Source organism: Pipra filicauda, unplaced genomic scaffold, assembly GCF_003945595.2.
Source record: "Pipra filicauda isolate LSUMZ 115617 unplaced genomic scaffold, ASM394559v2 scaffold46_size3722508_pilon, whole genome shotgun sequence".
NCBI lineage: Eukaryota > Metazoa > Chordata > Aves > Passeriformes > Pipridae > Pipra > Pipra filicauda.
Window position 1 is genome coordinate 340727 of NW_024104609.1, and position 20507 is coordinate 361233.

The window sequence follows — 20507 nt, forward strand, 5'->3', positions numbered from 1 at the left end:
GCCGGGCCGGTCCCGATCTGCCCCCGCTCACGCGCAGCGGCGCCGCCATGGGCTCAGCCCGCCACGTGCGAGCACTTCCGGGATCCCCCTCGGTGATTGGCGGAGCGGGGACCCTTCCACCCAATAGCGACGCAGAAGCAGCAGTTCAGAGCGGGGCCCCGCTGGGGGGCGCTCCCGGCCCCGCCCGCGCGGCGCACGCACAGGACGGATCCCGGGCCTCGCTTTATTGGAACCGACGGCGGGGCCGGAAGAGCCCGAGCCCCGCGGGAAGTGTCTACGACTTCACGGACAGGCACAGGACAGGGACCGTACAGGTGTGGCAGCATCACGGACAGGTCAAGTACAGCCCTACGAGGCCCCACCCCTGGCCCGGGGAAAAACAAGGTGCTGCCGCATATCCCATCAGATTCCCAAGAGCGCAGCAGAGCAGCTAGGGGAGCCCCTGGGCAGCAGAGCCTGCCTAGCTCTGGCAGCAGAGCCAGTCGTGCTCTCAAGTGGGCCCAGGCAGAACATGACGCCTTGGGAACAGATTCCCCCCCGAGAACACCATGAAGGCCAGCAAGGGCTCCCCAAGAGGGAGCCTCCTCTGGGAGCACAGAGCCATCATGAAGGCAGCCAGGAACAGTGCCCAGAACATCAGGCACAACTTTCCATACAGCTACTCAGACTGACAGGGGCCCAATCTTGCACAATTCCCTACAGTTCACCTCCTGGAGCAACAAAGATCAGCAAAGTGGCAGCATTTGGTGTAAGTATAGTAGGAAGAGAGCTCAAAAAGGAGAGCGTGTTCATTTGAGGTTAATACAGGAAACCAATTTCAAGGAGAGTCTTTTTCAGAGAGAAGCTCCTGCCTCTCCTTCCTGCAGCCCAGGGAGTTTTATGTCTTCTTCTTTAGCTCCTCAAATCTCCGAGAAAGATCATCAAAGTCAATGTCTTCTGAGGCGGAGGAGTTGGCGCCAGCAGATGCCGTTGGCAGCGTGTCTGGCACAGACGGTAATTCAGGCAGCACAAAGTTATCAAAGGTATTAGGAGCTCCAGCTCTTGGTTTAGGAGAAGCTTCTGGCTTGGGCTCAGGCCCTGTTTAAAAGAGAAGTATCATTGCATCTCACTGTCAGCACACGCTCACTGGGCCAAATGGAGCTGCATAAAGTAAAGCTCACCCCAGGAAATGGACAGCACCAGTGGGTTTTTCTGAACAGTCCCTAACACCCACGGTTTCCCAAACCCCTGGACATACTCACCAGGCACTGGTGCAGCAATGTCCTTGTCAGCATTCGGCTCATCAATCTGAAAAAGACTCTCAGTTACTACAGCTCTGTCCCACCAGGCACGGTCACTCCAGCGTGCGGGCAGAGCTAAGCGGCACAGTCCCAGCAGAGCAGTGCACATTCCTCCCTGCCCTGAGCAGGTAGCCCTGGCTTTGGAACAATCTGCCTCTCTTCCCAAGAAACAGAGGCAGCACTTCAGCTTTCTTCTCCCTCCCTTTCAATTAAAGCGGCTTCACTGACTATGTTCTGGAACTGAATCAACAGAGCATATCCACTATCAGGTCTGAAACATTCAAGAGCATGAGTGCAAAAAGACTGCTCTCTTCACCCATGTCATCACAGCTCTTCTGCCCTTCATAAACCACTGACAGGCCCTTGTGACTAGCAGCAGGATATGAAATTATGCATCTCAGGTTTTGGTCTAGCTGAGACAAAGGCCCACAGCACACCCAGCTGTGCTGTTAAAGCTCCTCATTCCCTGCAGGCTGCAGCCAGCAACATCCATCCCCACCCAGTTCACCTGCACTGCTGTGCCTGTGCCTGCCCCTCCCGAACTCAGGCTGTTGTGCAGGGAGCCCAAGGTTCAGCACAGCTCCTCCCTACTCTGGATAACACAAAACCAAGCACCATGTCACCAAAGGCAGAGTGGGGGAGGCATGACCATGAACTACAGCAACAAAACCACAAACAAGCAAAAAAAGGGAAGTCTCCAGCCTCTCTTTCATTGTTCCCCAAGGACTGAGTAAAGTCTGGGAAAGAAAGAGTGTTTAAACATACAGCATCTGGGGCAGCCAAAATTGTCATCCAGGCTATTAATTAGTTCAAAAGCCATAATTAAACAGACTCGAGGCGATAAACCCTTCACATTGCAAAGACCAGAATTTGTAGGCTCTGCTTCTGCTTGTTAACTGTTTATCACTACTTGAATGATGCAGCAAGAGAAATGTTGGCTTTCCTTTGCAGCCAAAGCACAGAGCTGAACAAGGAACTTCTCCCCACAAGTCATTCTCCCGTCACGCGCACTCAGTGATTCACCCGTAAGCAATGCCAGCACCACCCCGAAAGCTCCAAAGGTTGGCAGCAGTGTCCTTAATGAACACTTCCCTTCTCTGTGGCTACCACTCTCTTTGAGGGTCCCCCTGCTGCCTGCAATGGCCGTTCAGCTCAGGCACTTACAGACTCATATGTGGGTGGGTTTGCCGGAATTGGTGGTGGGTGGATGTTAGTGAAAGGCTGGTAGGTCCCCACTGGCAGGCCACTGAAGTTCTCCTGTACAGAGAAATCAGTCATGCACCACACTACTCACCTGGGATACCACACCTACAGCTGCTACAGGAGCCACAGGAAGTAGTCTTAGATAAATGCAGGCAAGTATCCAACTGGATTGAGTTTATGATACAAGTAAAAGATTCTCAAGTATTAAGTCAGTTGTAGTCGCCTGGTGCAGGCAGACCCAGCTAACAGGATTATTCTAAAGAATCAGCACAGGTAAACACTTCATCTTCCAAGGCATAAGCAGTACCAGGACAAAAAGGGAATACTCTGCCATTTTTTGCCCTGTGTGCAGTATCACAGAACAGGAAGGAGATTTCTGCCTCACACAAGGCTCTGTATTACACCCTCACTTGTAACACAACAATGCCTCAAGGACGCAGACTTGGCGCAAGTCCTCAGCACATTTATGCCTGGGCCAACAGCCAGCTGATGATACTTGGCCCAGGTTTTCCACAAAAACCACTGCAGCACTACTGGGACCACGTTAAGACTCCAAGCCATCCCACTATTCTGATACTCTCAGTCTACAGAGATATCCTGTAAATGACTGAATTTAGAGAATGGGGCTCTTTTCAGCTCCCACATTCCACCCTCACAGAAAGTCATCTGCAAGAGCCATTGGCTCAGTCTCCTTCCCTTGCAGGTCTGAAGGCAGGGCTCTTCTGCATTTTTCTGCGCTGTTCCCACCCCAAAAAACTCACCTGATTTCCTTGACTGAATCTTGGCACACTACCAGCCTACCAACTTCGAAGTGCAGCTCCAACTCCTGGACAAAAGCCTGGCAGTCAGAAGACTGCCTCAGGAGTTAAGTCTGGACTCCTCTGTTCCCTGAAGGCAAAGAGGGCTGGCTGGAGAAGAGGGGTAGGAACCTCCACAGTCAAGAAGCAACACGAAGCTTCAGCTGCACTGCCAACAGTCCCCATCCCATGTAACCTCACACCAAAACAACGGCCTTCTGACAAATCAAGCTATCAGGTACAGACACTTTCTAGTCAGCAGGCACAGGGCTAAGCACCACACTCAAGAGTCTTTCACAGAAAAAGGAAACACAAAGCCAAGAAACTTACCGGTCCCTTTGGAGGTGGATAGGAGAAGGGCGGATTTGGCGTTGGCATGGGCATAGGCATCATCACGGGCATGGGTACTAACCCATCATGACCCATCATCGGGGCTGTAAATCCACCACCTCCACCCCCTCCATGGCCACCCTTCTTCACATCATCCGTGAACCCCACATCAATTAGATCTGCTTCTCCACCTGCTGGGGCTTCAGCCTGGAAAGGGTGGAAGAATTCTGCTCACCACCACATCTCTGTTCCGATCACTGCCCTCTGAACAGCAGTAGATGCAGCCTTTGTCACTGGACAAGATGGGAATAAACAACGAGGACAGAACAGAGAGCAGCTATACAGTGGTATTAACAGAAAACAGAACAGGAACCAAGCAGTTGCATGAGTAACTACGGGCACATGCTGTAGGGCTGTGGGAAGGAACAAGGACCGTGCTGTGCTGGGGCTGTCTAGAAGACACCAAAGCACAACGATCACCAAGTTCACTACAATGCCACAGCCCACGGCTCACTCACCATCACCACAGAGTCAGGCTCATAGGGCACATTGTAGTTCTTAGCAATCTCGATGAGGTATCTCTCCACCAAGATCTTGGGCGGCGCCTCAACGCTCAGCTTGTGCATCAGCTGGAACACAGGGATGGAGAGACTCAGTGGGGCCAGGGCAGTGGAGCACCCCACAGCTCCGGCCCAGCACCATCCCAGCTCTATCCCAGCCAGGGCCACCGGGAAGCACTGGGCAGCCCCGGGGAAGCCTCTCTGCCCAGTGCAGCACACTGTGGGCAGCAACAGGCCAGGGCTCCATGTGCTCCCCCCTGCCCAGGCTCTCAGCACCGTGCTCCAACACAGGTGGGCTCCATCTGCCCGCCCTGCTCTGCAGGGACTGTGGGCATCACCCACTGGCCGCAGGCCCAAGGGGCAATGAGCCTCAGCAGGCGTGGCTGCTCTGCCAGCTCCAGCTGTTCTACCAGTTCATTACCCTGTCATTGACTGTCCCAATCTGGTTTGTCCGGCACAGCTTCCCGTACTCCTTGCTGTACTTGGCGCACAGCTGGTCAGCAACCTGCAATAGGAGAGAAACTCTAGGAAGATGCATAACTTTGCTTTCCCCCACCACACACTGCACACCTGCTGTAGGCCCCACCCCCCTCCCTCTCATTTCTGCCACTGAGCATCCCTGTTCAGCAGCCACAGCCACCCTGGATGCTCCAGGGACACCTGGTCTCCATCTGCAGAGCCCATGAAAACACATCCTCTGTTTTAACGACACAAAGTCCCAAACAAGGGCTTCCACCAGCTTCTGGCAGCATCATCCCCACCCTGCGTGCACAACACCCTCAAAGAACTCTACTCACAATCTTCAGCTCGGCCACTTCTGACTGGAGACGTGGTGCAGCCCAAATTAGGGTCGATACCGCCTCTGCCAGGCCAGAGTCCAGCTCCCTAGGACACAATAAACAGTTCTCTCATGCACCCTGCCTTTGCTGCTCTCAATCTGCTCAGCCTCAAAGCTCCCATCCTCCACATTGGGCACCAGAGTCTTCCCTGCCTGGGGAAGAAAAGGTCTCTGGGGGCCTTAGGACACTGAGACAAACACAGGTGCCCTTCTGTACCCCAGACCTGCCCCAGCAGTGTCCCTCCCTGAGCCCAGGACCCTCTCAGCCAGAGCTTACTTCATGGACTGGATCAAGCCAAAGCGGGCAAGCAGCAGATCACAGTACAGCTCCAGGATCTCCATGGCCTCCACAAGGTAATCTTCACGGATGATGTGCTCCACACGAATCCTGGCACGCTCATCTTTTCCAGCTGCCAGGTAATCTGCAATCTCCTTCCTTGCCTTCTGGGCCAACTCAGCTGCAGCACACATCCCCGAGCATGGTCACCGTGCTGCCTGGGGCTGCTGCCTCCAGACCCCTCACAGTCCCCACCACACCCAAAGCCACCACCAGCTTCTCTCCCCCACTGAGCTTCTGCAGCACGAGACACTTGGCCAGAGCTTGGCAGAGCCCTTGTGTCCAGGTCCAAGTACACTAACTCACAGGAGACAGGAGAGTGGGCTTTAGCTGCTGGAAACACTCCTGCACCTACAACCTCCCTGCAGAGTCAATCGGGACCACAGACCTTATCTGCATCAGGGCAGGGCAGGGCAAGTGGGGAGAGCCTCCCACAGCACGCAGGGAGTTTCCCAATGTGCTGTGAGCACACACAGCCCACAGCTACCACTCCACACATTGCACTCCAGCACTTGCCAGGAAGATGGAGAGAAGCCAACCCCAGCCAGTCTGCTCCTCTGGGCCCTCACGCACTGGGACAGGCTGTAAGGCCCAGGTCCAGCTGGGAAGAGCAGAATACTGAATACTTGGCCCACAAAAGCATCCTGACTTCAGAAAAACCTCTTTAAGTCTCCTGAGCCCCAAAAGTATGGTGGAGCCCACCTGCCCCCTCCAGTACTTACTCTTCTTTTTCTCCAGCAGTTTGAGGCGATTGATAACAAGGCGCAGGTTGACTCGCAAGCGCTCGGCCTTGAACCCAGAGCCCAGCATCATAAACACCTTCTGGGGAGAAGAGGGAGGGTCACTGGAACCGGGGAGGCCAAGAAATTCCCCCAAAAGCCCAGGCCTGCCATTCCCGAATCTAGTTATTTATAAATAGCTGGACCTCCAGAGCTCATCATTACCTCTTCCACTTCACAACCCTGCACCCAACCAAGCCCAACAGGTTTGGCCTTGGAAACTTCCAGGAAACTTCCTGGATACTTTTAAAGAAACAGGAAAGTCAATTGGAAGAAAAAAGCCCATCTCTGTCGTACCAATACGCAAGTTATAAACCAGCTAGATAACTAACCCAAGAACTGTAGAAACTAAGATTTTAAGAGTCGTGTCGGGAGAAGGAAAAGCTGCCATTCCACATTCCCCACGCTCTTCCTGCTTACTGAACACACGCTCTGGCACTCCCCCAGTCTCCCCAGGAATCATTTCAACTCATTAATCCTCCAGAAAGCTAATTCTGAAGATATTTAATTACTGCATTTTGCTTTGCCGATAACCGTTCATCAAAAAAAAACAACCTTCCTGAAAAGATACTATATAGAAAGACGCTGGTTTGTATCTCGCCTCCCCATTCTTCCCTGCCGGCGGCTGCTCGGGCCAGCGCGGGGCGAGCCGCGACCTGGCCCGGCTGCCAGGGCGGCCACACCAGCCCCATCAGCCACCCGGCGAGACCCGCCGCGTAAGGCCCAGTGCCCAGGGACAGTTCGGACAGTGCCCTGGGCGGGCTCCATCGGCGCAGCTGCACCCGAGGAGCCGCGGGGGGAATTCCCTCTCTCTCCCCAGCCAACGAGAACGTCCCACAGCGCAGGCGGGGCAGGTCCCGGGACTGCGGGAGACTGGAGAAGGGCCTCCGCGTCACCACCAGCATCTCTTCGGCCGCAGAACGCGACCCACCACCCCGCTCCTGCTCCTCGACCCCGGGCCCCGCTCACCTCCCGCCGCTCCGCACGTCCCAGTCACCCAAAATGGCGCGCACTGGTTGGCAGCACCTCACCGCGAGCGGAGGGATCCCCACAGCCGGCACTCCCCGCTCCCCGTCCGGGGCACTGCCGAGCCGCTGCGGCGGGCGCTCTTCCGGTCTGGCCCTCAGATGCCGCCCCGGCGCGGCGCCGGCCGGGCAGGAACGGGGAGGAGCGGACACGGCCCCGGGAGAGGGGCGCAGAGGGACTACATGGCTCGGCGGAGGGATCCTGTGCGCAGCGCTGTAGTGTCGCGCCCGATAGGCGCCCGCTGGTGCCCGCCCCCGGCGTGGTGGTTCCGGCAGTGCGGCGTTCCGCCCGTGGCTGCCGCGCCGTGCTCTGGCTGCGGATGGTGAGCGGGGCTGGGGTGTCCTCGGTTCTCTGAGGGTTGCACGGCGCTGGCGCCACTGCAAGGGAGGGTCAGGCCGAGGTTCAGCCGGGTCCTGGGCCCGGTGCCGCAGCCCCACGGTGAGCGGGCCCGCGGCGGCCGCGCTCGGCGGCCTGCGAGGGGAGGCGGCCCCGAGCCTCCGGGGAGGGGCGGTTCAGCTCTCGGTGGGAGCGCGAGTTCACGACGCGCGCGGTGGGTCCGAGTTAATATTAAACCCGTGTGTTTTGGCCTTGCAGGGTACGCGAGATCCCTGTGAGCCGGGACGGCACGGGCGCTCCCGGTGAGCTGTCGGCGGAGGCGGCCGGGGCAGGGGAGCCCCGCCGCAGGCACAGATGAGCTCCCTCGGGCGGCCGGGAGCCGCGGGCTGGGGCGGATCAATGGCAAACAGGTGAGATGCTTCAGCTAATGAAAAACCGGCACCTGAGGTCTGAGGGCGAGCCGGTGACAGCCAGGACGGCGCTGGGCTGGGGCTCCCGGTGCGTGCCGGTGCCGTGCCGGTGCCGTGCCGGTGCCGTGCCGGTGCCGTGCCGGTGCCGTGCCCGTGCCGTGCCCGTGCCGTGCCCGTGCCGGGCTCTCCCGGTGCCGAGCTGTCGCTCCCGTGCCCGCGCCCGTGCCCGCGCCGCGCGCTCCAGCTGCGCCGCCATCTTGCCCGTCCGTCTGTCCGCTGCCCTTTGTCTGTCCGTGGCTCCCGGCGCCTGCGGCGGGACCGGGTAAGGCGGCCCAGGCCGGGCCGGGCCGGCGCTGCCGCCCCCGAGGGGCGGGACGGGCCCCGCGGCGGCCCCTCCGCTGCCGGGGCCGGTCGGTCTGTCGGGGCTGCTGGGCCGGGACCCTCGGCGGTCCGTACCACTGCCAGGGGAGCCGGGTCCCTTTGTCTGTGTGTCCGGCCGCTTGCGGGCCCGGTTGCTCCTGCCACCTCCCGTGCCCTGGGACTGCCGTCTGCGTCCCGCTGTTTGGGGAGGCTGACGGGATCCCCGTGTCTATCCATCTGAGGCGGCTGACGGGATCCTTTTGTCTGTCTGTCTGAGGCTGATGGGATCCCTGTGTCCATCAGTTGGTGAGGGACTGACGGGATCCTTGTGTGTGTGTCAGCGAAAGGCTGACAGGATCTCTGTGTCCACCTTTCTGAGGAGGCTGATGGGATCCGTGTGACCATCTGTCTTGTGGGAAAGGATTTGGATCCTCCTTTTGTCTGAGGGGACTGCTGGGATTGCCACCTTCTTCTGTCAGTTTGAGGACAAGCAGTCGATGATGAGGCTGCAGGAATGGACAGGAGGTAGAAGTGTGTTGGGACTGCAGCCATTCAAGAGGTTGCAGTCACTCTTGAAAGGGGCACTCAGTTTTTTTTTGGGGGGGGGGCAGGATTGCTTAAACCTTTGCCTGAGAACTGGACAGGACTGCCCGTGCACGGTGACTTGTAAAACGCTTGTGGATCGTGTTGGATGCTGGCACGAAATCCAGCTGTGCTGATGCAGAACGAGCCTCGTAGACAGAAGGTGGAGAGTGACCATGGGACAACCATCTGAGCTTGGCCAGAGACTCGGAAGGTTCCAGTGAAGTGTGTGACAGGCTCTTCTCTTCGCAGGTGAGCCCTCTGCTGACGGGAGGAACACTCTGCTCCCAGGTCAGGGAAACATGTCCCGTCGGAAACAGACCACTCCTAACAAAGTTCACTGTGAGTATGATGTTACACAGCAGTGTGGGACCCTCTGTCTGGATTGTGGAGTGAGAAGGGGAGGATGGGAATGACGGGAAGGTACAGGTTGCGGGGAACAGTGGTTACTCACATTTTGTCTTAGGGAGCGTAAGAAGAGAAGCTGAGCTCTGTGCGTCAAGGGAGCTGGCTGTGCCCTGGCGTGGCAGGATGGGGATAGGCTTGAACAAACAACTAGTGCTGTAGAGATAGGTGTGTATGTGCAGGGCCTGTAGCTGGGCTTTGTGTTCACACTGTCATAAGTGCAAGTTGGAATACTAGGAAATGCGACTTAGGGCTCTGGCCTGTCTTGGGTAGCAAAGGAGGTTCTAGGCAAGGTGGTTGGAGCGTGTGGCTGAAAACCAGCAAGTCTTGGGTTTTGATCTTTGTCCTACCAGACTCAGCTGACTGGCCTTGGCATGTTACTTAAGCTCACTGTACCCCAGTTTCCTACTAAATAATTAAATAAAGCCACTTGCTCTTTCCTGTGAGGGAATGGGTGGTGGTCAGCTAATTCACAGGACAGAAAAATACTGTCTGCCAGATCATTCTTGAGCTCAGCTGGTAGGGCAGATCTCTGTTTCTCCAACCTTGCCAAGACCCAAACATTTGTTTGACAGTGGAAGGGCTGAAGATGCTGTACATCAGCACTTCTTGTGGGCAGGCTACAGCCAGGTGTCAGTGCAGCTGGGAGACATGGATGGAGGTTTGGCTGCAGAGGGGAAACTGCACATGTATGGCTTTTGGTTGACTGGTGGTAGCAGAGGGACGTTGAGGGGCCTGAAGCTATGCCCTTGTTCATACCCGGGTTTGTGGCTGGAGACGTGCTTGGAATTTGGGCTGGAATAAGGAAAACAAGTTCTTCTTCCATTTCTGTAGACCCATGAGAGCAAGGCTGCTGAGAGGGCCCTGGATATTGCTAGCTGCAGTAGCTGTCAGGAGTATGAGACAGAGCTGAGTGCTGCAGCCCTAACACTGCCTCACTGCTGGTGCTGCTGGCTTGCATGTCTGTGTGCTGCCTCCGTGCACGAGTACACAGCAGAGATCTGTGCATGCTGCTCTCTGTGTGAGGAAACACTGCTGGAGCGTGGCACCGTGCACACTCGGTGAGTGCACTGGGAAGAACTGCCTCTCTCTGGGACTTGCAGCCACACTGGCCGCTCAGCTCGGGAGAGCTGACCGAGCTGTCCTTGGTGACCAGCGTGAGGGTCTGGGGGTGTGGCTTGTGGCATCTGCACTGCCCTGTGCTCTCCAATTCCTGCTTCTGGGTGCTGGGTTCCACAGTGGGCAGACTACAGTTGTGATTTGCCTGATACTGCATTAATGACTTTGGAGTTGTTTTCCTTAGAGAAATTTGGAATGTCCTGTATTTTGTCCTGTGATGCCAGTAACACGCCTTGTGTCCACATACTTTTGCTTCTGAGAGTGCCCAGGTATTAGTGCTGCCATTGAGCTCAGGTTTATATCAGGCATGCACTTAAACTGTCTCCCTGGGGGCAGAGTTGAGGTTTCTCTCGAGTGTGGAAACCAAGGGCTACAGCAGCTCTAATGGTGCAGGTACAGCTTCCATGGTGTTTAGGTGGGCGCTTTTCTGCACTCCACAGCGTAAGGGTCATGTTCTTCAGAAGCTTGTACTGTTATATACAAAACTCTATATATCACAGAGTTCAGCTGTGCACTGTTTTCACAGTGAACATTGCTCTTCTATCTGCAATACAAGTGATTGTATCTCCAGTCTTGGTCTTGGGGGAAGCTGCCTGACAAACACTCTACCAGTGGGCACGAGGTTGAGGTTATGGCATCAGGTATGCCATGGAGAGGAATTCTGGGACCTGTTCACCTCCTTTACATGCAGAACGTTGCTACAGAGCAACTATTCAGCAGGAGCCATCAGGACCAGCAAGTAGGACTACAAGAAAATAAAGGGACCGAAAGATACCAGAAACATGTCAATGATGATGTCTCCACCTTGGGATGGAAAATCTTGTCTGTCTTATGATGAACACCACGAAATCGTTGGGACTTCTCTGTCTACCTAGCCTGCTGTGTGTCTGGAGGGCCCAGAAATGCCGTGCAGTGCCCTGACGAGGATAATCGGAGAGAGCATCGGCTCCAAGAACGGGGTGAGCCAGCAGAATGAGGAGTCAGGCTGAGACATAGCAGACACGTTACTGGGACTTCTTCACAGGGACTGCAGTGGTTGGGAGGAGAGGAATGAAAGGGACAGCAGGTATGCAGCTTTTTACACAGTTGTCTGCAGCTGGGGTCTGATTTGGCAGGCTCTGGGGCTGGGGAAGTGCTTTTTGGATTTGCATAAATACAACTGTGAATATCTGACTGGACAAATTTAATGGGAGGATGGTGCCTACTTCTTCCTTGCATGGCTACTCCATGTTCTCTTCTTGGACTCACCAGGGCAAGCGACAGCTGCAGATCTCCTTTCCCTGGCTTGCTTGGTGCTTCCTCTTTCCAGGGTTACTTTCCAGGCTTGGCATGGCCCTCATTTCACCTTGCTCTCACAACAACATGGTTTGCTGTCCTCACTTAGCACAGAAATGTTTTGTTTGGCATGCAGAGTGACCGGCTAGGAGATTGTGTTACAAGTCAAAAGAGTTTTAAATGGAAGTTGATGTGTAAGGAAATTCAAAGTAATACTGAAGCAATGGTAAAACAATTATAAAAATTACTATTATCACAAAAGTCTCATTGTGCATGGTGGCCAGTGCTGCAGTTTTAATTGTAGTCATTTCCCCTGCAGCATGTAATTGGCTCTTGATAATTTAATTTTGTTTTGCCATGTGGTGCATGAAAAACACACCTGACAAAGTGCTAAAAAAGAGAACAGTAACAGTGGAATATATTTACTGAAAAATACAATACAGTTAAGTTGTTTCTGTGGAGTAACCTTAATGATTCAATTTGGTCTTTATTGTCTCCCAGAGTCTGAAGTAGAAAAGTATAAAAACTCTCTGAGCAATTCATCTGCTCTTGCATTCAAGCCCATCTGTTGCTGCACTGTCACCCCATCAGTCGTGGACCACTTGCTGTCTTTGCGCTTGCCAAAATTTGCTGCAGGTGTTAGTGTGCACTTCTCTCTCCCTACCATCCATGAGCTGCTTTGCTTTCTCTTGCTTGTGCCCTCTGCAACTGATGCTTATTTTAGAACTCTGGAGAACAGCTTCTGTTAGTCAGATTAATTCCTGCTTCCGAGCTCTATTTATCATGGTCCTAATATCCCATTAATCCTCTATTTGCTTCCCTCTCTCTCTGACACACACATATTCTGTGCTCCTTGGATTCTGCTGTCTATAATATTCCCAGTTTGAAGAGGGAGTATCTTGCAAGAAATAGCACCCAGCATTCTCAACCAAGCAGAAATGTTACTTGCATCAAAATCCTTGGTTCTGAAGGGCTCCGTGGGCTGCCATTGTTAACCCTTTCAATTGTGTTGTTTTTCATTTCAGTAACCACTACAGCAGTGTGGACAACCCAGAATAGCCATGGGGCAGGTGGAATAGATCCACAGTGGTGGAAAGACTTGCAAATTTCAGGTCCAGGAACACAGAGAAGACCTACACGAACAGGGACTTTAAATTGGTGTACAGGGGGGAATAAAGTGACTAATCTCCGAGAGACCTTTCTGTTTAGGAAAGAAGGCAGGGGAATGATGCAGTTCCTTTGGATTTTGTTTTGTGGATTTTGGGGTGGGAGTTGTTTGTTTGTGTGTTTATTTTCCAGAACACCTGAGAGTTATCCTACATTCATACAGTTGGAGAAGGGAAGGGCTCAGGGCTGATAACCCAGCAGACCCTAACAGTCATGCCTATCTCTGTTGCTCAGTACCACAGGGCTGTCCCCTACCTCCACCGCTGCTCACCTGGTATCCCACTCATTCACAGGAGTATGGAGAGGAAAATGGAATACAAAGCAGAGGCATTTGTGTGATCTCTCATCTCTAGCTGCTTGTAAGCAACTTCAGTGACTTGTTTTGGTGTTGTGGTCAGCCTGCAGCCCTTTTTGTATTTAATAAAGAAACTTCTGGAGAAGAGTCTGTGAATTCACTATTGAGCATAACATCCTTTATTTATGACAGTGATGCTAAAGCTGTTGCCTGTCTTACTCCCCTTCCAAATGAATGGAAGTGAACCCAAAGCGGGGTGGAGGGAGGGATGTAAGTGGCTATATGGGAGCATGTGTGTGCAGAAACAACAAAAGCACAATCCTGTACTTATCAAATGTTAAAGTGCTAAGGCTTCATCAAAGTAGGACTTAGTTCATCAGTAGGTGAACAGGACACTCTTTGCTAAGTCATTTTGGGCGCTATTATTATAACACATAAGAAATTCTGTACAAGCTGAAGACAGCATTTTTACATGTTTGAGTTTCCCAATCCCGTGATGTTTTTGGATTCAGGCTGTGGAGGATGCACAGGGTGTCCCTGCTAACAGCACGGGTTTGGTTAACAGGTTGCATTGCTGGCTGTAAGCTGGCTGTTCTGTGCACTGTGCTGAGTCAATGCTCACTGGGCTCTGGGGGTGTTGTGCCCCTGGCACACACGATTACTCTTGGTTACTGTGACTGATGCCAGTGTTCCTGATGGGAGGAGTTCCCTCCTCTGTCACCTGGATAGAGATCCTAGCTCTTAAGTCCTGCAGACTGTCTGCATGGCTTGTGTAACTGAGCAGGAACCTGCCTGCCTTTGGACTCCAGGCTGCTGCTCAGTGGGAATGTAATCTGGAAGGGAAGAAAACAAACACAGCTGCTTCCACGAGAGCTGCAGTGGCGTTTGGGAATCCCATTTTGGAACTCTGTCACAGGTAGCACTCTCCCACCGTAGTTTTATATCTGTCCTGCGTTCTGCAGGTTTCCTCATTTCACCATGCTTTCTCTTTCTCTTGCAATGCTTTTTTGGTCTCTGGGCTTTTATCCTGGTGGTTTGTGGGTATCTGCTTCTTGGAGAGGCTCTGGGATTCTGTGTGTCTGCTGCTCATACAGTCTGTATCTCAGTCCTACCAACGTGAAGCTGTGATCCAGGCATAAAAACACAACTCCAGGTCATGAAAACCATTTGGTGCTGGAATGGCTTCTGAAGGGGCTATGTGTATCACAGCAGTCATGACAGTACCTGTTGCTTTCAGTGACAAATAGACTTGGGGTGCTTCTCAGCACCTCTCCTCACATGCATGGATTGTGTTCTCAAGTTGTCTCTACAGAAACCTTTCTCACATTTCTAAACAGAATGATAAAAGCCTTCAAATGCTTTTGGAAACCTCCATGGGGACATTGGGAACTAAAACTCTTCTCCCACAGTCTCTGTGAAACTTCTGAAGGTCTTTGAAATCTTCTCTAAATTATGGCTTTTTAAAGCCCTGCCAAAATGGTGAGGTAAGCCCCAGGAAAGGCAGGGAGTGGGAACACAGAGCAACACTGACTGGAACAGTTCAGCATGTGAGAATGTGCCTGTCCTTGTAACCGGACTGGTGCTCTCTCGAGAATTCAATTCCCTGGTTATACTGATGCCAGCTGTGGCCCAGTATTAAAAAGTAGCATTTTCTTCTGAAAGCTGTGTTTTGATTTTATTTGAAAAATGCACTGCATCTTCCTTGGCATTTTTGCATTTGTGCTTTGAATGGTCTTTAAGCACTTAAAAATCAGTTGATAAATGCAACCCAAAAGCCAGCCTGCTGGGAACTTCAGCATCTTTGCCAGGCCTCCCAGCTCATCCACTGAAAAAAGTAAATCACAACTACACCTGGAACAAAGTAATTTGTTTGCTTGAATATGAAAATTAATGGTTACCTTTTATTGTTATTCTCTGGAACCGAAAGTTATCTCGAGCGGGGATTGCTGAAAGTTTTCTTTCAGAGAAGCACAAATAACTGCTTTCTTACAAGGTGTTTGCCATTTCCTGTTGAGCTGAGATACTAGCGGTCAGTGCTTTCAACAGAACAGGCTGTTTTATCCTAAACGTGCATCTCAGCTCTCAGGGTTCCTTCCCTTGGGTTGCTGTTTTGAGCACATGAAGTGCCACTGAGATTCTACTTTAGCGAGAGCCATTTCTGGGCGAGGCAAGGTAGTGGAGCAAGTCATCCGTCGTATGCACAGGAGAACATCAGCTCCAAGCACAAACACCTTCTACAAGGACAGCTTGTCCTTATCCCTCCTGGAACAGAAGGAGGTGACAGAGCATGCCAAGAACAGCCCCTAGTTTTGGTATTACTGTGGAGGGCAGGTGATGTACCAGACCCTTAGGGAGGCTCTATTTTTGTGCAAGATGCCTGTTATAGCAGGGAATAGGACTTAATGATTTAGAAGAGCTATACAGTATCTGTATCCCTGATCTGGGATACTGTCATAGTCCCCAGGGGCTTTGCCCAGCCTAGAGCTGTGCTGTAGGATATTGGTGGATAACTTGTCAGCAAAAGCCACCTGGCTATCTAAGGCAGGTATATGGGTCTCACAGTTTTTTTTGTGGCTGGAGCGGCATATACAGCGTATGCAGGGGGCAGGCCAATGCTGGACATTGCCCTAGTGAGACTGTTCTACACCCAGGCACTGGACTTGCACCAGTAGGTGCCAGAGGCTGGTGTGGCAGGGTAGGCAGAGAAGTGACCTAAGTGCTTTCCAAGAGGTGACTCCAGAGGTTCTGCACAGTGCAGGTGAGCAGCCCTACGCCTGTTGCATTTTTGGCAAGCTGTGGTGGTGAACACGATGGAACAGCACTGGTCTGACTCTTTGTCCTTGTGGCTGCCAGGGGAGCAAGTCTTTGCAGGGCTGGAGGAGCAAGCCCGCCAAGCCATGATGAAAAACAACTTTCCTGGAGCTCTTGGGGACCAGAGACCAGCCATCCGTCCGCTGCAAGACCCCGACTCCAGCAGCAGTGAGTTCTGCCCCTTCCAGTAACGGCAAGGTAGTGAACTGGGGAGACTGACAAGGCATGAGGCTACGGGGTGTGGGGGGTTCTCTGAGAACCATCTTACCCAGCTCCTCTTCTGTGTCAGCCCTTGGCTCCTGTGCAGGACTTTGTCCTGAGAGAAGGCAAGCCCAGAGCCAAGGACCAGCACAGCACAGACTGGGCAATGCCCTCACCACTGGGACACAGTCCCATCTCACCAGAGCAGGGAAGGAACTGCAGCAGGTCCAGCTGACAGTTTGGCAATTATCGAGGAAGGCAGGATAAAAGGCCATGCCCAAGGACTCTGCAGAGCAGCTCAGGGACTGAAGTGCTCCAGACTGAGTTTAAATGAAGCCCATGGTGGGAGGGGGTGGGTAGAGTCACCATATGATGCTGGTCAAGACAGTTAAGACCTGTAAGTTAAGACCCTGAGGCCTATGAGTGCCCTCAGGGTCCTTACACTTGGCATAACTGTTCTGCATATTTCAGGTGGCAGTGATGATGAGGAAACCACCCAGGATGAAGTTTCTTCCCATACATCTGAGGAGGATGGCTCAATGGTGAAAGTGAAGAAGGAATTGGAGAATGCAGAACGACCCATGGCTGGAACCCCACTGAACGAGGCAAGTGTGTATTGGCTCTGCATTCACTGTAGCCTCCAGGGAGGGGAAGGGTACTGTCTAAAAACCTCCTGTCCCATCATGGTTCTTCATCTTTCTTTCCCTCCCACCTCCTCCAAACTTCTCCTGGCAGGAGGAAAGGGTATGAAGAGCTCTTGGACTGCCACAAATATGAGACAGCAGGCACGAACTGGCCAAAATGTTTGTGGAGTGTGTCCCCTTCCTTCAGTTTTGGTGCCTTTCTCTGATTGACTTCCCCTTCCCCCCTGCCACAGAGCAGGCTCTACCTTCCAGAGCCACTGTGCTGGCAAGAGCCTGGGTGCAAGTGGAGGCTGTGAGGCCTCTGCCTCTTCTCCCTGAGATGTAGGAGTTTTGCTCAGAGGCTACGTGAAGGAGGTTTCAGATGTCAGGAACCCAAAGCAGCCCCAGTGGGACTGGGCACACAGCACTGGATCTGCAGCAGCTCTGGGAGGAGCTCAGGGAGAGTGGGAGGCTGCGGGGGGTCTGTGTGCCTTTCACCAAAGTGGCTGTTCCTCTCTGTAGGTGCCCGAGAGTTTGAACACTGACCCCATGCTGGGACTGTCACAGTGCCCCCTCTGCCAGCTGGAGTGTGGAAGCAGAGAGCAGCTTATTGCTCATGTGTACCAGGTAGGGATGTCTCTGGCCTGAAGGCCTAAGTCCAGAAACAGTCCAAAGCACAGAGTAACTTTGTTCTGGTCTTTCCAGTCACAGAACTGAGCTGCTAGCTAGGATGTGACTGAACTTTACAGCAGTAAACTGTGTCCAGAGGGTGTCCCGGGGAAAGAATTAGTAAGGCACCAGTCTGCAGATCTGAAAAACACAACTCTATCCCATGGCAGTCTCTGCAAGTTTTGCAGGCTGAAACCAGGCAGTTCCTTCAGATTAAGCGGAAGCAATTTTTATATCATTCAGTGAGATAAGAAACCTTCCTCCTAATAACTCATTTATTTTTTACTTCATTACAGTTCTTGTAATTACCCATGAGAATAGCTGTTCTTCCTCTACATGGTTCCAGTTTTGCAGGAAATCTGTGGTGGAATCTCAGGTTTTGTTGTCAGTGCTCTCTTCATAGCATATCAAAGTCTGTAACAGAAGGAATGAAGCAGAACTGAATTGGCCACTTACCTGCACCAGCTGCCTCCATCTAAGTGCTTCCTCACCAGCATCCTGCCTGCTGTTAATCCAGTCATGCTTTGTCCAGCACCAGCTGCTCCTCAAATGCATTTCTGAAAACGAGGGGCAGGTCTTACAATCCAAGTATGTTGGCCTTAATTGTTTCTCCTGCACTGGAGTGGAGCTGTAGAAGGGTTTCTTCCTTGTTTGACCTGTGACACACCAAATGTCTTGAGCTTGGTCTAGTTGCTGTCAGACAGAGGTTTAGTGGTAAAGGGTTCCCATTCCAAGAGGCTGAACAGAACGGTTTGAGCGTGCCTTGGACTGGGCAGGGAGCTGGGCAGTGTGTAACTAACATCTGAGTGGTTGTTTTGCAGCACACTGCAGCAGTGGTGAGTGCCAAGAGCTACCTGTGTCCTGTGTGTGGCAGAGCCCTCAGCTCACCGGGGTCCCTTGGGAGGCACCTCCTGATCCACTCGGAGGACCAGCTGTCCAACTGTGCAGTGTGTGGAGCACGCTTCACCAGCCATGCCACCTTCAACAGGTCAGGGTCTCCCTGGCTGGTGAGTGGGCTAGAGCACCACATTAAAGATTAAGTGGGTTGCCTTAAATGACTCAGAAGTTGTGGCTGTGGACACACCGAGGCCTGTAGGACAGTGCTAAACATCCCCAGTGAGTGAGATTCCCTTGATCCTTTCCTGCCTGCAGCTCTGCATCCCCTGCAAAGACCTCCAGGGGCTGTGGTGCTACAAGGGTGTTCCTTAGCTCTGTGCAGAGCTAGAGGGGTGCAGAAAGCACTGGGGTCTCCAGTAACTGGAGAACAACACGCTGCTTCCCTTACCCAGCAATCCATCAGCATAAGGCTGCACTGCCCAGGTAGGTTCATCATTTTCAAAGCAGGGCTATAGGCAGAGACCAAAATGTTCTTTCTCTGTGCCCTGCCTGGTGGGAGATTATCCACTGACCAATGGAATGGGGCTGAAAGGAGAAATCCAGAGATGAGGGGAGGAGCAGCTCACTGGTTAGTTCCTGCTCTTGCACTCTTCCAACCCAGATACCTCTCTGGGCTAACCCACTTCCTACGTCGGATAGGATGGTGCTTTACTTCAGATGCATCTGTGGGCAAATGCCATGGCTTCTGCCATGGGCTGTAGTGGGGGCACTGTTTGTGGCAGCCCCTGGGAACTCTGAGATGGGGACTCTGCCAACAGCACCAAGTCTCTGACTCTGCTCCTTATGCTCTGCAGTGAGAAGCTGCCGGATGTGCTCAGTGCAGATCGGCTGCCAGCGCCACAGAGCCAGGGCCCCTCCGGAGCCGAGGGGAAGGACGTTGCCTTTCGCACCCCCGTGTACCCCGCGGGCATCCTCCTGGTGTGCAACAACTGCGCCGCGTACCGCAAGCTGCTGGAGGCGCAGAGCCCCAGCATGCGCAAGTGGGCCCTGCGGCGGCAGAACGAGCCCCTGGAGGTGCGGCTGCAGCGCCTGGAGCGGGAGCGCACGGCCAAGAAGAGCCGGCGGGACAACGAGACACCCGAGGAGCGGGAAGTGAGGCGCATGCGGGACCGGGAAGCCAAGCGGCTGCAGCGCATGCAGGAGACAGACGAGCAGCGGGCGCGGCGGCTGCAGCGGGACCGGGAGGCCATGCGCCTGAAACGCGCCAACGAGACCCCTGAGAAGCGACAGGCCCGGCTCATCCGGGAGCGCGAGGCCAAGAGGCTCAAGCGGCGCCTGGAGAAAATGGACATGATGCTCCGGGCACAGTTTGGCCAGGACCCCTCTGCCATGGCTGCTTTGGCAGCTGAGATGAACTTTTTCCAGCTACCAGTGAGCAATGTGGAGCTGGAGAGCCAGCTGCTGGGCAAAATGACCTTTGAGGAGCAGAGCAACAGTGCGCTGCAGTAAACCACAGCCACGAATGGTGCTGCCTCTGCTGTGCCTGCCCCAGGTGCACTTAGCAGGCTTCTGCACTCAGGAGGCTGCTGGGAGTCTCTCTGACCTTCCCTGACAGGTGGTTCTGGTTCTCCTCTGAACCCAGGAGGAGAACAGAGCTGAGAGGTGTCTGCCAAAGCAGCTCTGGTAGGAGCAGATTCTGAGTATACAGTCTGCTCTGGGGGCCAAGTCACAGCCTGTGACAGAAGGAAAATAAATTAATGTTCACATTTATTAGTCCCCTTCTTTACCTTTTGTGCTTTGTCCTGTTCTTGGATCCTGGCCCCATAGATGGGTCTGGGCTGTGGCAGTTCTGCTGTATGTGAAACCCACCTCACTACAAAGGGATCTTGTTTACTGCAGCATGAATTATGGAGCTGAAGACTTTGACAGTCCACAAGTCCTCCAGGAATAAATCCTTTGCAGTCTGTGCCCATAAAAAGGAAACAAAGGAGGATGTCTTGCTGGAAATGGCTGTGTACACCGTTTTTCTTAACACTATTATTATGTGCTTATTTGCAGTAGCAGCCATGGAAAAATTAAGAGGAAGCTAAGCTCCTGTTGTAAGATACTCCATAAAAACAGTAAAAGAAAGGCTGGCTGAGGAAAGCAAACAGCAGACAAGTTTGCTGCTTTACTCACAAGTTAATTTTCACCTAAACAACATTTCAGGTTTGCAAGTGGTTGGATGATAAATAATACAGCAGGTCAGTTTCTAGGACTGGATGGGT

The 20507-nt window shown here is 53.2% G+C and overlaps 2 protein-coding genes across 20 annotated transcripts; one reads left to right on the plus strand and one right to left on the minus strand.

Annotated features, from left to right (window-relative positions):
• Positions 1-144: 144 nt before the first annotated feature.
• On the minus strand, positions 145-7948 carry IST1 (IST1 factor associated with ESCRT-III). 5 transcript variants are annotated; one of them, XM_039386195.1, is made up of 10 exons: positions 7094-7947; positions 6068-6167; positions 5286-5466; positions 4968-5055; positions 4592-4675; positions 4129-4239; positions 3611-3817; positions 2449-2537; positions 1242-1287; positions 145-1077 (listed from the first exon to the last, which is right to left on the minus strand). In XM_039386195.1, exons 2-10 carry the CDS (start codon positions 6156-6158, stop codon positions 892-894), a joined length of 1083 nt encoding a protein of 360 aa, XP_039242129.1. In that variant the 5' UTR covers positions 6159-6167; positions 7094-7947; the 3' UTR covers positions 145-891. The 5 variants fall into 5 exon arrangements, with proteins under 5 accessions (XP_039242129.1, XP_027589041.1, XP_027589054.1 ...); XM_027733240.2 differs by having other exon boundaries at positions 2445-2537; positions 7094-7944; XM_027733248.2 differs by having other exon boundaries at positions 783-1077; positions 2445-2537; positions 6068-6164; positions 7094-7945.
• On the plus strand, positions 7383-20026 carry ZNF821 (zinc finger protein 821). Of its 15 annotated transcripts, none has more exons than XM_039386188.1 (10): positions 7383-7472; positions 7745-7896; positions 9091-9180; positions 11238-11428; positions 12663-13163; positions 15953-16078; positions 16583-16716; positions 17257-17361; positions 18225-18391; positions 19095-20010. In XM_039386188.1, exons 6-10 carry the CDS (start codon positions 15997-15999, stop codon positions 19747-19749), a joined length of 1143 nt encoding a protein of 380 aa, XP_039242122.1. In that variant the 5' UTR covers positions 7383-7472; positions 7745-7896; positions 9091-9180; positions 11238-11428; positions 12663-13163; positions 15953-15996; the 3' UTR covers positions 19750-20010. The 15 variants fall into 15 exon arrangements, with proteins under 15 accessions (XP_039242122.1, XP_039242125.1, XP_039242124.1 ...); XM_039386191.1 differs by having other exon boundaries at positions 13039-13163; XM_039386190.1 differs by having other exon boundaries at positions 11238-11321.
• The last annotated feature ends 481 nt before the right edge of the window (positions 20027-20507 follow it).

Excerpts from the sequence above, each read along its gene's own strand:
- ZNF821 (XM_039386182.1), top strand. The coding sequence starts at position 15,910 with ATGGAACAGCACTGGTCTGACTCTTTGTCCTTGTGGCTGCCAGGGGAG. Across the intron at positions 16,717-17,256 it reads CTGGAACCCCACTGAACGAG|GTGCCCGAGAGTTTGAACAC; the intron begins GCAAGTGTGTAT and ends TCCTCTCTGTAG. Across the intron at positions 18,392-19,094 it reads AGCCATGCCACCTTCAACAG|TGAGAAGCTGCCGGATGTGC; the intron begins GTCAGGGTCTCC and ends TATGCTCTGCAG.
- IST1 (XM_027733240.2), bottom strand. The coding sequence starts at position 6,158 with ATGATGCTGGGCTCTGGGTTCAAGGCCGAGCGCTTGCGAGTCAACCTG. Across the intron at positions 4,676-4,967 it reads AAGTGGCCGAGCTGAAGATT|GTTGCTGACCAGCTGTGCGC; the intron begins GTGAGTAGAGTT and ends CTCCTATTGCAG. Across the intron at positions 4,240-4,591 it reads TTGGGACAGTCAATGACAGG|CTGATGCACAAGCTGAGCGT; the intron begins GTAATGAACTGG and ends CCTGTGTTCCAG.